General features: G+C 48.0%; 1 protein-coding gene across 2 annotated transcripts in view; it reads left to right on the forward strand.

Annotated features, from left to right (window-relative positions):
- Positions 1–15,716, forward strand: part of Galnt16 (polypeptide N-acetylgalactosaminyltransferase 16) — a 92,095-nt gene that overhangs the window by 35,864 nt on the left and 40,515 nt on the right. For both annotated transcript variants that reach the window (XM_032908035.1, XM_032908036.1), the window contains exon 2: positions 14,826–14,983. In XM_032908035.1, coding sequence (XP_032763926.1) covers positions 14,826–14,983 — 158 coding nt within the window. The remainder of the gene's footprint in view (positions 1–14,825; positions 14,984–15,716) is intronic.

Here is a 15,716-nt window from a genome sequence, read left to right on the forward strand (position 1 = left end):
ACATGTTGCTAGCTTTGTTGTTTGGAGAGGGATATGTGCATAGTCCAAGCCAAGCGGAGTCCCAGGTGGGTTAACTATTCCCCACACGTACCTGTCTCACTATTGATTTTTTAATACAATGACCAAATCAAACTATTAACCCACCTTCACCCCCAACATTGGACATGATGAGAATGCTGGAGATTCACCTTCCCACTGATGCTGAGACTCACAGTACTTAGCTCTTAGCTTCATCTACCTCGATGTAGAACAGCTCTTTTTAAAAAATGCTGGTCAGATTTCAGATTTCTTTCTTTCCCTTGAGGCTTTGTACCCTTCGAGTATCATCTCCTCGGTACTCCATTCCCAGTAGACTGTTCCCCACTTCTATCCAGGAGGTTGCAAGTGACAGAATTTCCTTCTTCACGAAGACCAAATGGCATCTCATAGTGTCCGTGTGCCACTTTTTATCTATCCACCCATCCATGGGTGGGCAACTTTGTTAGTGTGGATAGTCGGGGCCTCAGTGAGCCCAGCAGACTTGGGACAGACCTCCATCCTATCTTCAGTTACAAGTCACTGGCCAGGGACTGCAGGTCCATACACACACCCCGAGGTCCAGTCACCACTGCTTCTCCTCCCCCCCTCCCTCCTCTCAGGACATCTGGAGCAGCCACTCTGACAAGCACCCTTGTCCATACACAGTGTGGCAGCTGAGGTGGGCGTAGCCCACACCTTATCAGTTTATTCATCCCCAAGACTCACTCCCAGAATAGAGATGCTGATGATATGATGATTAGCTCTGGTTTTATCTTAGGCAGAGAAGAGCGAAGTGAGGTGGAATCAGTGGGTGAGGGGACCCGCTGCCTGGCCTGAGTTGGATCTCCAGGACCACTGTGGTGAATGAGGAGACCAGACTGCTGAGAAGCCGCCTCTTACCTCCAGCCCTGCACATGTCGTTCTTGAGCTCACACATAAGCAAACAAACAAAAGACAGGGGGAGCTAAGGGTTTTGTTTAGAGATGTGTTGTGTAGCCAAGCCTGGGTTTAAATTCTCTATCTTCTTGCCTCCCTCTTTAAGTAGTAGGATTAAAGCATGATCCACTGTACTCAGCTTAAGAGTCGTTTAAAATTTTTTGTAAAAGAATAAGTTTGCTGGACATGGTGGTGCACACCTTTAATACCAGCCTCGGGAAGCAGGGGCAAGCGGATCTCTTGAGTTTGAGGCCAGCTTGGTCTACAGGGGAATTCCAAGAACAGCCAGGGCTATCCAGGGAACACTGTTTCAAAAAACAGAAGAAAAAAAGAAGATGAAAAGGAGAAGGAAGAGGAGGAGGAAGAAGAGGAGGAGGAGGAGAAGGAGGAGGAGGAAGAGGGAGAAGAGGAGGAGGAGAAGGAAGAGGAGAAGAAGAAGAGGAGGAGGAGCAGGAGGAGGAGGAAGAGGAGAGGAGGAAGAAGAGGAGGAGGAGAAGGAAGAGGAAGAAGAGAAGGAGGAGGAGGAAGAAGAGAAAGAAGAAGAAGAGGAAGAGGAAGAAGAGGAAGAGGAGAAGGAAGAGGAAGAAGAAGAGAAGGAGGAGGAGGAGGAGGAGGAGGAGGAGGAGGAGGAGGAGGGGCACACAGTGTTTTGCCCCATGCTTTCCAGTCAGACCCAGGCTTGTGCTTGTGAACTGTCTCTATGAAATGAATCGTGCTACAAACTCCTACCCGTGCTTCCCATCACTCATTTAGCATTCTTAGCATTTTCTGTTTCCAACAAGTCTGCAGTTGCTGAACTAGTACATTTCATATATTGGATAGTTTAATTGCAGGCTTAATGCCTGGAGATGTAAGGTGATCAGATAATTGATCCCCTAAAGCAAAGCAAATGCAAATTTAGAGGCACCTCTGAGAGCACAGCTGGAACCTAGGACTTGTCTCATGGGGAAGCAGGTGTGTTTTTACCTAAAAATGGAATTTCTGCTAAGTCAAAATTTTAAAACGCTAAGGTTGCCAAACAGCTTTTAAATCACAGTTGTACCAATTAATAATCCAGCAACGCAGGAGCGCTCCTGTTTCTCCAGGCTGTCAAAATGCTGAGTGTGGATAATCACCCTTGAACTTCATCAGATGAACTAGCAAGAAATTATATCTGATTTTACTTTGTACTTCTTTAATAATCAATGAGTTTGAACATCTTTTCATTTATTATTTGCTATTTAAACTCACTTTCCTAACTCATATCTTTCATGTCTGTTTCTTTTGGATTATATGTTTTTGTTTTGCTTTTGAGACAAGGTCTCATGTAGCCCAGGCTGGCCTCAAACTCGCTAAGTAGCTGAGAATGGTCTTGAACTCTTACCTTCCTGCTTTCATATCCCATCTTTTGGACTTTTTGGTCCTTTCTTGTTGATATATAAGAACTCTTTATATATGAAGGAAATTAGTCCTGGACTGGAGAGATGGCTCAGAGGTTAAGAGTAGGAACTACTCTTGCAGGGCCCTCAGCTGGGTTTCCATCACCCACACCCAGCAGCTCTCAGCTGTTGTCTGTAACTCCACCTCCAAGTTGGCCTTGTTCCCACCCACCCCGGCCCCGGCCCCCCAATTAAAAACAAATCTCTAAAAAAAGGAACTTAGTTCTTTTTCTTTGGCTGGTATTTTTTTCACACTGTGGTTTGTATTTGACTTTGAGACATTTTGTTTTATTAAAGCCTTAAGTCCTTTATGTACTATCATCTTTTACAGCACTTGGTTTTTATGGCCAAGATTGGAGAGGAAGAAAAGACTCAAAGTTTGGTTTTTTTCTTTATATTTTGTATTTCTTTTTCAAATATAAACTTATGAGCCTCCTGGCAGTCTTTTAAGAAGTGAGGTCAGCTTTATGGATTTCTGCATTGTCTAGTCAGTTTTCCAACACTAACAACTGATTAGCCATGGCTCAGCTCCTGTCAACTCTCCATGTCCGTCTGCCCTTCCTTCCTCCCTCCCTCCCTCCCTCCTTCCCTCTTTTCCTTCCTTCTTCCTTTGGGGTGGGGGTGGGGGGAGATGGGGGATAAGTGAAGGAAAAACTTTCGTCTTAATTTTAAATATTTTTTGTGTATTCTTTGAAAATTTTCAATGATACAATGTATCTTGAGCAAGTCCACCTCCAGCTCTCTCCTCTAGCTTTTGCTAGACCCCTCCCAGCACAGTTTTAGGGCCTCTTGCCTATGTTTGGCAGGTCCGCTTGATTCATTCGAGGAAACCCCCCTGTGTAAAGCCTGTAGTCTCATGAAGTTTTTAACTATCTGACAGGTATTTGCCCACCTTAATTCTTTTGTCAAATTTCAGGAAAGTCGAAATTCTTTTCCATGTCTAACTCTTCCGGCTGAAGGGCCCCTCTCTCAGTACAGCTGCCGCTTGCTCAGGATCGCACTGGATTTGTATAGGGATTTATATCTTTGCATGCCCAAGTCTTTCAAGAAGAAACTGTATCTGCCCCTATGGGTCTGTGTAAATACAGGTCCATGCACATCGCTGCAGTGAACGCTGCACCCATCCGTACCCATCCGGTGTGCACCTGTGACATACTGTGATCACAACATTTGAGATTTTTTTTTTAATTTTCTTTTTGAATAAAGCCACACTGTGGTGTGTCCCAAAAGAAATAAAAAGGTTCTTCTGTCTGTAAAGAACAAATATCCTGTCACTCCTGTTTCCTGAGTTCACTTTCCCATTTGTTCTTAGATAAAATGCTGGGCTGCAGGCCAGGCAGGGGGGTTGTGATGTGCCAGTCGATGGTCCTCTTGGGAGAGACAAGTCTAGCAGCAACCCTGGCTTAAGTCCTCCTGCACCACTGCAGAAGAGCATCGCAGGTGGCGTGGAAACAGCGGAAATTCACTTCTGGTAAAGACAAGGTTTGGCGTCTCATTGGGCTGCCCTCTCTTGCTCTCAAGACAGCGCATTGTTTGCCATTGTGAGTGAAGCCTGGAGGTGGAAGGACCTGAAGGGGAGGGGTGGGTTCTCTCTGGAGTCTCTGGAGTCTCTGTCACTAGGGCTTTAGTACACTCGTGAGGGCTCAATCTTTTGATACCAGCACAGTGGGGATGCAGGTTTAACATTCAAATCATGGCAGACCCAAGTGACCCAAGTTCTCTTCTTCTTAATGCTACATCTGATGTAAACAGTCTGTCTTATGTCACGGAGATTTGCCAGGAATGGAATTAATATATACATATACATATAGCCATATATATATGTATATGTATATATTCATTCATATTCATTATATTCAAACACACACACACACACACACACACACACACACACACACACACCACGTCTTAATAGCTCAACTGTTAGTCATGGACCACACAAGTTTGCTTCTTGCTTGACCCACATATACCTATCAGTCTGATGTGGCTCTCTTTGTCTTATCTTCTCTCCTTTCTTTCTCTTTGCATGTGTATGCACATGTGTTGTGCTTTCATGTGTGTAAGTGTGTTCTCCTGTGTGTGTGCATGTAGAAACCTGAAGTTGATATCTCTTGCTGAGCTTAGGACTCTGGCTAGTCTAACTAATCAATCTGCCCTGGGGTCCCCTGTCTCTGATTGCCCCCCACTCCACCCCTATCCCTCCAGTGCTTGGATTATAGGTGTTGCTGATTCTGGGGATCCGAACTCTGGTCCTTGAGCTAACACGGCAAGTGCTCTGTCCACTGAGCCATCTCCCAGCCCTGAGTTGACTTTGCTGTGAGAAGGGTTAAAAGCTGAGACGATCAGCGGCTGGTCTGAACTATCGCTGTTCTACTTGGTTATGTTTGATCCTGTCTCAACCGGCTTCATTGGCAGAACACAACTTACTTCCTCCTGCAGTTGTTCAGATTGTTTTCTACTTCTCATTTCTATAAATGAGACTTTTGTATTGTGTATTTTGAATTGTGCTAAAAAAAAAAAATGAACCTTGAGCCAGGCATGGCCACTTATTATGTCTGTAACCCCAGCACTCAAGGGGTGAAGGCTAGTCTCAAGTTCAAGGTCAGCTGCCTATAAAAAGGAAGCAAGATTCTGTCTCCAAACAGTGGACTGTAAGAACCGTAGGAGCTGGGAACCTGCCTCTGCTGCACTGGGCTTAATCAGGAGATCGCCATCACCGTTGCAAAGCTCGCACTCTATTCGCTCTGTGGCCTGTTGCTGCTATTTTTTTCCTTAGTTGCTATCTGGCAGGTCCAAGTCTAATGGCTTCAGACTATGAAGCACTTGGAGGGCAAGGACACTATGTGGACCTTGGCACTTTGCTTTTGTGACTAAAACTGAAGAGAAGCTGGGTCCGCACCGTCTGCTCCAGAAGAGGTTATTTGGAGAGTGGAGCACCTTGAGGTTGGTTTGTTGTTGTTTGTTTTTGTTTCTCAGCAGCTCTTCCTGTCATTTCTCTCTGCTTAGCAGTAGAGCACTGACAACTTGTTTGGGATGAGGGGGTGACACGGTAGGACAGGTAAGACCCCAGGTAGAAATCAGCTTTGTCCCTTCTTCAATCAGTCTGCAGCTGAGGGCTATCAGGACCCTGAGGGTGTCCCTGGCTGGAAAGTGTCTTGAGGGGCCCAGAATGGTCCAAAAAAGTCTGGTTATGTGCTATTTTGGTTTAAGTCACAAAAACTCTTGCGTTTTCCCTCTTCCTTCCTTCCTCTCTTCCTTTCTTTCTTTCTTTCTTTTTCTTTCTTTCTTTCTTTCTTTCTTTCTTTCTTTCTTTCTTTCTTTCTTTCTTTCTTTCTTCCCTTTCCCATGTTCTTTTGAACCATAAGAAATGCTTCCAAGCTCATGTGCAGGCCAAGAATGACAGCACTGGGCACGTCCCTGTGCGAGTTGTAGCCTGATTCCCTGGCCGTAAGCCAAGGAAGAAGGCAGCCCAGGGCCTGCCCTGGAGCCATGAGCTTCAACCTTGGAAGGAGGTTCCCAGGCTCCTCTAAGTCCAGGAATGGCCCAAGGGCACAAAGAAGCGTTATGCTCGGCTCTGTGGACAGATGGCCATCACTCCCGTCCCATTCCTGTCTGGGAGTTGGTATGTGACCAATCGGCCGTGCTGCCGCCTGGACTTCTTTTCTCCCTGTGTAAAGCATGGATGTGAGAAGAATGTCTTTTGCAGGCACCTACCAGAGCTTTAGGTACACAGTAGGTCCGCGGCGTGTGTTCCGTACTGTAGCAGAGATCCTGAAGTCCTACTCTCCTGGGTTACAGAAGCTGTGGCTGGGAGGACAGAGCAGGGTTTTGATGCCCTTTGCAGGTGCAGGAATGCTTTAGTCAACCAGCAGGTCATACCACGGATCTCTGCGGAGACTACTACCCTTAGACTCTCCGTTCCCAGGCGGTCTCGGGACTTGCCACAGCGTAGAACATGGCGACCTGTGGAGCCTCTCGGATCTAATCAGGAACTGTCTAATCATGGCCTGACTCCATGTTCCAGCCTTTCTGGGACCCATTTGGTGCCTGTACAGTGAATGTACAGTGGGCCTCCCTTGGTTTTCTTAGTGAAATCGCTTGAGCATTGGAATGCACTAGAATTCTTAAGTGAAAGCCTTAGTCCCATAAAGCTCTGTGGTCAGCAGCACCCTGAGACAGTGACAGGAGTGACAGGGGCCCTAGGTAGGTGTCCCTACCAGTGAGCCTTGATAGGTAAGTGATCTTGGATCTACTGGCAAGGGAGGTGGAAGTGTTGTAACATGGGAGGTAGGTCTCCATGGTAACTAGGCTCAAGCTTAGTTCTGTTGGCTGTGCAGGTGGGGAAGTCCTAGGTCAATGCAGAGAAAGGCAGTAGAAACTCAAAGGGAGGCTTTGCTGAGAAGTGGGTGAGGGTAGCCATTACCCCGAAGTCCTTCACAGGGTTAAGATCCTGGGATTCCACTAGTTTATGACAGTCCTTTATCATTAGCTACCCATGGAGAGCCACAGCTCTGGGGTCGTGGAGAACACTAGAACAATGTGGATGGCTTCAGAGTCCTGATGTTTCTGTCCCAGCCCCAAGGACTGGCTAAAGTGGTCTCCAGGGCAGCCTGAGCATCTGGCTCTTAAAATCTCCCGGGGGCTTCTGTGGTGAAGCTGAGGTTCAGAACCACTGGTAGAAATGGCAGGTGAGGTAATTAGTAACAGCCATAATTATTATTACAATGTACACGCCAGGCCCTGGGCTAGACGCGTTACACGTTCATTTCCTTTAATCCCCGGAATTCCCATTTTCCAGATGAAGAAGCACTCTAGGGTGAGGTAAGTTATCACCAAGGTCAGAGAGCAGCAGGATCTGGCAGGCCAGGCCAAGATCATCAGACTCCAGAGGCCAGGTTGACTGCCACTGTAATTATAGCTTCTGAGGCAGCTCGGAAGATGGGCTCACATCTGGGCCAGGCATCCTGTATCCAGCCGGAGGCTCCTGGTCCCACACCACAGAGGCATTTGATCTGATTGGATGAGAGTAGTCACAGAGGTCAGGGAAACCCTGGGGGACCCCCATCCCAGACTTGGAGAAGAGATGTTGAATGATGTGCTGACCAGTTCTGAGATTGAATGGGAATTTCTTCTCGGCTTCATGGAGAGAATCACATTCTGTTCACCAGGTGTTTCTGGTTTCTAGCAGACTCAGGAGGGGGGAAAAAAAATAAAAACCAAAAAACTCAGGAGCCATCCATAAAACAGGGCCACAGCCTTGGAGTTGTTTACATTTAAGAAGGGGGAGGTCTGTGGAGGTTTGAAGGGAAAGTTTACCAGGCTTAGGGGATGGGGCTGAGCTGTTCTCCTAGAAACTGACATGGAAAAATTTCCTTCTTATTTTAAACCTCCCCTTTGCTGTTTGCTTCCTAATTTTAGCAGCAGGAAGCAATAGGCAAATCTCGATGGGAAAAGGCTGAAGCAAGTCAAGCAAGTCTCAAAGTTTAATCAAAGTGACGATGGAGGTGAAGCTCCCAAGATGAGGGGCTCCTCTCACCCCTCCGCCCAGCTTCTATTCCAGCTCCAGCAGTTCTGTGCGGCTGACCTTGCTGAGCAAGAGAGTGCCGGGTTTGGCATTCCATAAAAGGACAAATACTGAAGAAAAGGGTGGTTGCTTACACTTCAGCCAAGAGCCCTCGGCCAGGGGCTGGAAGGTAACGAGAAACTCAGCAGCCCATCACTCAGCAGGCCTCGGCCTCCATTCCTCACCATGGCAACACAAAAGGGCTTCTGGTGTGGTCCACCTGGAAGCTCCATCTTGAAGGCTGCACACTGCCCTGCCTGCTAGGGAATGTTGGGAATGGCCAGCCTAGCCCTGGATGGCAGCCTCTGGCCCAGATACCAGGGACCAGCCTGCTGTCTCAGGATGGGCAGCTGCCTGGCTGCGTCTTTGCCAGCAGGGGCTCCTTTGCTGGGTTTGGGATTTTACTTTTTTTTTTTCCTTTTAGAGATGGTTTTCCTGTTCATTGAGGAGACTGAAGGGCTGATAGCTATGAACTTTCGGTTGCTAGGACAAGACCGCTCATTCAGACTATCCTGAGAGAAGGGGAGGGACGGAAAAAAGGAGACTCATCATATAAAAACGTCTCAAGATTCTGATTGGTCTAGATTGAATCAAATAACCATTCTTGAATGAATTAATGTACTACTGTAGCTAAGGAGTAAAGTAATAAGGACCCAACGTCCTGTACTCACTCATGCGGTGTTGGGACAGGGACAGTGAGAGACCTTGACAGGAAAATGGGCAAGAAAACCCTCAGGCAGCCACAGCTTTCCTGTCACCTGCTTGTCCTCTGCAATTTCAGATGTTGTATTTGTCCAGATATGGGTCGAGAGGATGTAAAACGAGGTTGCTATCATTTCTCACACATTTGCTCTTTTTTTTTTAATAATTATTTTATTGTTTTATTCGGAGGGATGCTTGGCCTGGGTGTGTGTATGTGCATCCCGTATGTGATCAGTGCCGACAGAGGTCAGAAGACGGCATTAGAGCTCCTGAAACAGGGGTTACAGTTGTGAGCTGCCATGTGAGAGCTGGGGATTGAACTCGGGACCCTCTGGAAAAGCAGCCAGTGCTCCTAACCACTGGGCCACTTCCCCAGCCCACGCATTCGTTCTCTAGCCATTGCTTTTAAAGCGTCCGTACCACTCGGGCACCACTGTGGACTTTAGGTTCCAGCAGTCAACAAAACAGGCCGTCCGTGCGTGCTTTCATGAAACTTGTGCTCTTAGAACAGAAAATGGCCAAGAAGACTAAGATATAAAATACACACAGATTTCCAGGAGGCAGTGAGCGCGGTAGGAGAAGGAAGGTAGGGGGGGTGGCCTCACCGTTTTATGTAGACTGGAGGGAGGCTCAGGGAGGATGGGAGAGGGGGCAGTTCTGCAGGAGGCCAAGGAGCAAGGGTGGCAGACTGGGAGGAGCCTCGCCTCTGAAGCAGAGCAACAGGAGAGGCTGAATCCAGCGAGGGACAGGGCCCCCACTTCCTGGTGCTCTGCAGTGTGGAAGAGTCACACATGTGTCTTCCCCGGTTGGTCATACCAATTTAAAAGGTTTCTGTTTTATGTGTAAGAGTGTTTCGGCTGCACGTATGCCTTTGCATCACATAGGCATGCACCTATGCCAGTGGAGGCTAGAACTGGAGTCATAGAGGGTCACACGTTGCCATATGAGGGCTGGGAAGAGTCTACTAAGTTTGAGAGCGGGGACAATATTTAGGTATATATTTGCTCCTTCAGCTCTTCATCCATCCCCTTATTCAGCGAACACCTACTGTGTGCCAGATGTAAGCTCTTCATCCATCCCCTTATTCAGTGAACACCTACTGTGTGCCAGATGTAAGCTCTTCATCCATCCCCTTATTCAGTGAACACCTACTGTGTGCCAGATGTAAGCTCTTCATCCATCCCCTTATTCAGTGAACACCTACTGTGTGCCAGATGTAAGCTATTCATCCATCCCCTTATTCAGTGAACACCTACTGTGTGCCAGATGTAAGCTATTCATCCATCCCCTTATTCTGTGAACACCTACTGTGTGCCAGATGTAAGCTATTCATCCATCCCCTTATTCTGTGAACACCTGCTGAGTACCTACTGTGTGCTGGATGTAAGAACTCACAGATGAGCAGCACCTTTTTCTCTTTTTCCAAGTCAGGGTTTCTCTGTGTAGCCTTGGCTGTCCTAGAACACTCTCTATGTAGACCAGGCAGGTCTAGAACTGGGAGATCCACCTCCCTGTGCCTCCTGAGTACTGGATTAAAGATATGTGCCACCACCTCCCAGCAACGAGCAGCACTTACAAAAATAGTATTGCATATTAGATAAAATATTGTATAGTACATGTTTCATACATGTATTCAATGTATTTTGACATTATCACCTTTGTTACCTACCCCCGGCTCTCTCACCCCACCCCCCAACTTTATGACCTCTTTAAAAAAAAAATTCATTGAAGCCAGTTAGTGCTGCCCATTTGCACATGTAGGGAGACTGTCCACTGGACCGTGGGCAACCCATGGCCACACCCTCGCTCCCACAGTAGCTGTCAACTACCCATAGCTCCTTAGCTGTGGGTGGGGCCTCATGAGTCCCTCCCCATCCACAGGCACCTCACCTCAGTAGAAGAACACAAATGTCAGTGTCATGTGATAGGCTCCAGCCTGGCCTCAGAATTCCACACACAGCACAAGTACCATCACCTGCTCCATGCCCAGGATCTACATGTCCCCTGTTACCTCCATGTCCTATGCTAGCTCCTGATGGCCCTGTCTTAGTTAGTCAGGGTTTTACTGCTGTGAACAGACACCATGACCAACGCAACTCTTATAAGAACAACATTTAGTTGGGGCTGCTTACAGGTTCAGAGAGTCAGTCCATTATCTTCAAAATGGGAGCATGGCAGCATCCAGGCAGGCATGGTAAGGAGGAGCTGAGAGTTCTACATCTTCATCTGAAGGCTGCTGGCAAAACACTGACTTCCAGGCAGCTAGGGTTAGGGTCTTAAGCCCACACCCACAGTGACACAATTCCTCCAAGGCCACATCTCCTAATAGTGCCATTCCCTGGTCCAAGCACATACAAACCATCACAGGCCCTGAAGCCAAAGACCAAATATACATTCCCACTTCCCTCTGCTGTGTCTAAGAAGCCAGGTGGTGGGAGAGAGGATAGCCACTGTGTTCCCCTATAGGAGGGAGGAGAAGGGGAGAGTAGCATCTGTGCTTACTGCCAAGCTGGCCTGAGGTAGGGTGAGGCTCTGTGACCATGTTACCCGCTGCTCTGCTATGAACCCTTGTGTTGGAGCAGGAGCTGCTTCTTCACGACCCTTCTCAGCCATGCCTGGCATGAGCAAGAAAGAACCAGATGGCTACTAAGTACCTCTTCTAGGGCCGCGTGATGTGTGTTTCTTTCCTTTTGTTATTATTTTTTTTTTCAAAAATCAATTACTATTCTGGGGGCGTGTGCATACCACAGCACACATGTGGAGGTTAGAGGACAACTCTGTGGAGCTGGTTCTCTCCTTCCACCTTTACTTGGTTTCCAGGGATCAAACTCAGGTTGTCAGGCTTGGTGACAAGTGCCTTCACCCTCTGAGCCATCTTGCTGATCAAAAGCTTTTTAAGAAGTATAAGTATTATTATTATTATTATTATTATTATTATTTATGTATATTTGGGTAGTTGTGGGCAAGGTGCATTGCAAGTGTGTGTGTGTGTGTGTGTGTGTGTGTGTATGTGTGTGCGCCAGAAAACAAGTTCTTTTCAGACAGGGTCTCTCACTGGCTTAGAGCTCTCCAAATAAGCTAATGAGTCCAAGGTATCCTCCTGTCTCAGTCCCTAGCACTAGGATTATAAGGACGCTCAGCTTTTTACATAGGTGCTGTGGATTTTACTCAGGTCCTGTGTTTGCAAAGCAAGTGCTTTACCAACTGGGCTCTCCTCCTAACTCTCTCTATTTCTGTATTCCCAGCTCCCCACAGTACTTGCTGTGTTCGCTTTACAGCCGCCAACTGAGAAACCCAAGGCAGAGGTCTAAGTTCAGAGATGACCCTGAACTTGTAGCTTAGTAGACGTAGATGGAAGTGTCTGTCTGCGTTACAAGGAGCACGGCAAAGTGTATGGAGCACGCAGAGAGCAGAGATATATCGAGACGCTGTTTGAGAGGCACAGAACATTGGAAGACTCGGATGTCTCAAAAGCACAGGCAAAAAGCAAAAGCAGGCGTTAGAGAGCCACAAGGAAATGAGTTACGGTCTGATCTGGTGAACTAGGAGCTAGACCTCATAAGTGGAAGGCTGCAGTGATAGCTAGATACCAGCTACGTGGGGTCTGAGGAAAAAGGAAGTGAAGCTCTACAGGGATCATGGTATTACCACAAGGCACATCCTTCCTCCCTCAGTCTCCCCTTTACTTGGTTCAGGGACAAGCAATGTTTCAGAGACTACATTCTGCCAATGTGATAGGAGAGAGGAGACCTCTGGCTTCCTTCTTTGCAAACTGTCTCTCAGGAAAAATATCTCACTCCAGACCCTGGCCCAAATGGAGTTGGACTAGGCCACACGGAGACTCTGAGTTGTGTAAGGGAACTATAGACTTTTCTCAAGAACACAGTGAGACTTAGCTTGGTTTTGAAGGCTTGGCAGAGTCCAGAACATTCTCTGAGGCCTGAAAGAGGCTTCGGGTGAGACATGGGAAGGCAAGGAGCAAGCTCAGAGGTATCCTTCCCACTTCCAGGTACGTGGTGGTGCTAGAGGTCAGGGGAAATGAATAACTGAGTGAGTGAATGGATGGGTGGGTTCAAACATTCATAAACGTAGGCCCAGGTGATCCTTAGGCCTCACACCCTTAGGAAGGGTCAGGGGTAGGTGTATAGTTCTCAGTCAGTGTTGAATAAGCAGAGGATGAGCGTGGAGTCAGCCTCAGAGGTTTCCTAAGCCCAGAGTGGCCAAAAGCTCTGACTAAACAAGCGTGGTTGTTTCCCCCAGTCAACTTTCAGGATAATGAGGTGATACACACCCCATGGGAGTTTGAAAACCTCTTCCCTCTGTGGTTTTTCTTTAATTTTAGCTCCTCAGCCATGAGCTAGCTGCTTCTTTCCATTTCCCTGATGCAGAGCTGGGGGAAGGGAGGGACCGGCATTAGCTCGTCGTCATCATCTTAGGGTCGAAGGGCACAACCCACTGCCTTTCCATCTTCACTCCCAGAGCAACTTGGGGCTCAGGCTGGATCACCCCTTTTCCCCTCCTCTCGCACTCCTCTCTTGGCTGGAATGGATTTTGAGCCCACAGGGGGCCAATGACACTTCTGTTCATTTCCTGGCACAGCGCTCTCAGAATATTAGAGCATCGTGGCTGCTGCTCTGTCACCTCTGAGTATACACCCTCAGCAGCTGAATCTGGCTTGGGACAAGCACACATCTCCTGAGAGAAACAAGATTTCCCTCTCTGAATCTGTCCTCAGACCCCCTGGGCTCCCAGCAGGCCCCCAGGTCAAGGGGCCACTGGAGAAGGTGGTAGTGAGGCAGCGGTCAGGAGCTAGGAGCTTCTAGATCTTTTAGCATTCCTCCAAGGGAGGTTAGGTCAAGCTCTGTTGATGAAACATGCCAGTGTCACTCCACAGAAAAACCCTCGTGTCTACAGGGCCCACTGCCATGCTGGGACCATCCTCTTAGGATGAAGCTTGTGACAGAAACCTCATTCTTTGGCTCTCTGGGTGGACAGTTCTTGTCCTCTTTTCTGTTCCCTCCATCAGCCCAGGGCTGCTGATTGGGCAGAAGAGTTAGAGTCGGGATGCGGTCACAGCTGATAGTTTGTCATTGCCCCCTGGAAACATCTGGCCCACAGTTGGGTTCAAATAACGAGACGTCAGGGTATGTGTATCCATCCATTCATCTCTGATGTGTCTTCCCCTGTATCTCTCTAGGGACTCTGGTTGCAGAGCGTTGGCCGTGGCTAAGGAGTGTGAGCCTGGCCCATTAATTATCCGTCTCTCTCCAGCACTTAGCACCAGTGGGCCCTGTATCAGACACGGGGTCACTGAAGCAGTAAGCAGAAGTCCCAGAGAAGCTCTAACACTGTAGTAATACATTTGGTCCTGAGGGTGTAGTGCATTAGCCCATGATGGCTCGCTTCTCCTCAATGGAAACTCTCTGCAGCAGCTTATCCAAGCTCTGGCTCTAACCCACAGGCAGCCTGCATGTGCCTAACCCAGAGCCAGGCTCAAGTGTAGTCCTAGTCAACTCTCCAGCTACCAGAATACCTTCTCTAGTTTCTAGTCTCCTTAAGGTACCTTATCCCAGGCAACTGATTTTCTCTGGGAAATACCTTCTCTGCGCCAAGCAGAGAGCCTTGGCTTTAGAATTATGGCTGGTTTGGGTGCTAGAGAAATAGTTTAGCCAAAACCACACCTGCCACACAAAATTGGAGGACCTTAGATCAGATCCCCAGAACCTGTGTTTAAAAGAACAAAAACCAACCAGCCAGCCAACCAACCAAACCAAAACTACTAAAAAGCTGGGTCTCGTGGTTCATGCCTGCAACCCCAGCACAGGGGATGTAGAGACAGGCTGAAGCTCATTGACCAACCAGCATAGCCGAATCAGTGAGCTTCAGATCCATCATCTCAAAAAACATACAAACAAAACAACCCAATGTTGACTTCTGCCCTCAGACTCAAGTACTCTGTATCCATGCCTATACACAATAGCAAGTACACACCCAACCCCAAAATAATGGCTAGTTTGTATCCAGATTTATAATGCACTTGTTCTGTCAAGGGGAGGTACAGCTGAGAGGACCCAGCTGACACACTCCTAGCTCGTACTCACTGTATCTTTCCCCATCTCCTCCCATGGATCCCTGCTCCCATGGAACCCTCCTGCCTGGGCCCTCTCTGATGCTGACCTTTGTCTCAGGTGACAGGAACACCGTCAAAAGGCTTTGATGAGAAGGCATACCTGTCAGCCAAGCAGCTGAAGCCTGGAGAGGACCCATACAGACAACATGCCTTCAACCAACTGGAGAGTGACAAACTGAGCCCAGACCGACCCATCCGGGACACCCGCCATTACAGGTATGGCATCTGCTGTGTGGACAGAATGGGAAAGTCAAGAAAAGACCAGTGTTGGTTGGCTTGGTTTCTTTCACTCATGTGTGTTCTATTGTTTTATTACATTTACTTATTTTATTCGTGTGTCTCTATGTGTGTGTGATCATGCACACATGCAAACTGTATATATTTTATAAATAAATACAATGTCCCCAGTCTTCATCTACTGACTTTAGACATTTAATTGTCCTCAAACTCAGCATTATCCTGCCCTCTGTGTTCCTTCCATCCTCCCTTTCTTCCTCTCTCCCTCCCATCTTCCTTTTCTTTTCGGTTTTTCAAGACAGGGTTCTTTGTGGAGACTTGCCTGCCTCTGCCCCCCACCCCCTGCCCTGAGTCCTGGAATTAAAGGCCACTGCCATACTAGGTTTCATTGGAAAGGTCAAGGAAAACCCCAGCTAGAGGCAGAAGGGCCCCTCTGTACCTCAATCAGACATCCCAGCAAGAGTAGCCAGCCAGGGGACCTCAAGAAAACCCAAGAGGGCGAACTGCACAGCTGAAGCAAGGGCTCTAGCCCTTCCCTCTTTGAACAGTGAAAGGCTGTGGGTGCCCCTTGTTATCCCTTTCTTGCCTCCTCCCCTGGCCCCAGCAGCTCCTGCAAATGCATCCAAGTCTTGTTCCTTGTTCTTCTCCTATGGGAGATGAGCAAGGGTCTAGACCAGAGCCAGTGAGGCCTTCCACCAGTCAGGCCCAGCTT

This window comes from Rattus rattus, chromosome 7, assembly GCF_011064425.1.
Source record: "Rattus rattus isolate New Zealand chromosome 7, Rrattus_CSIRO_v1, whole genome shotgun sequence".
NCBI lineage: Eukaryota > Metazoa > Chordata > Mammalia > Rodentia > Muridae > Rattus > Rattus rattus.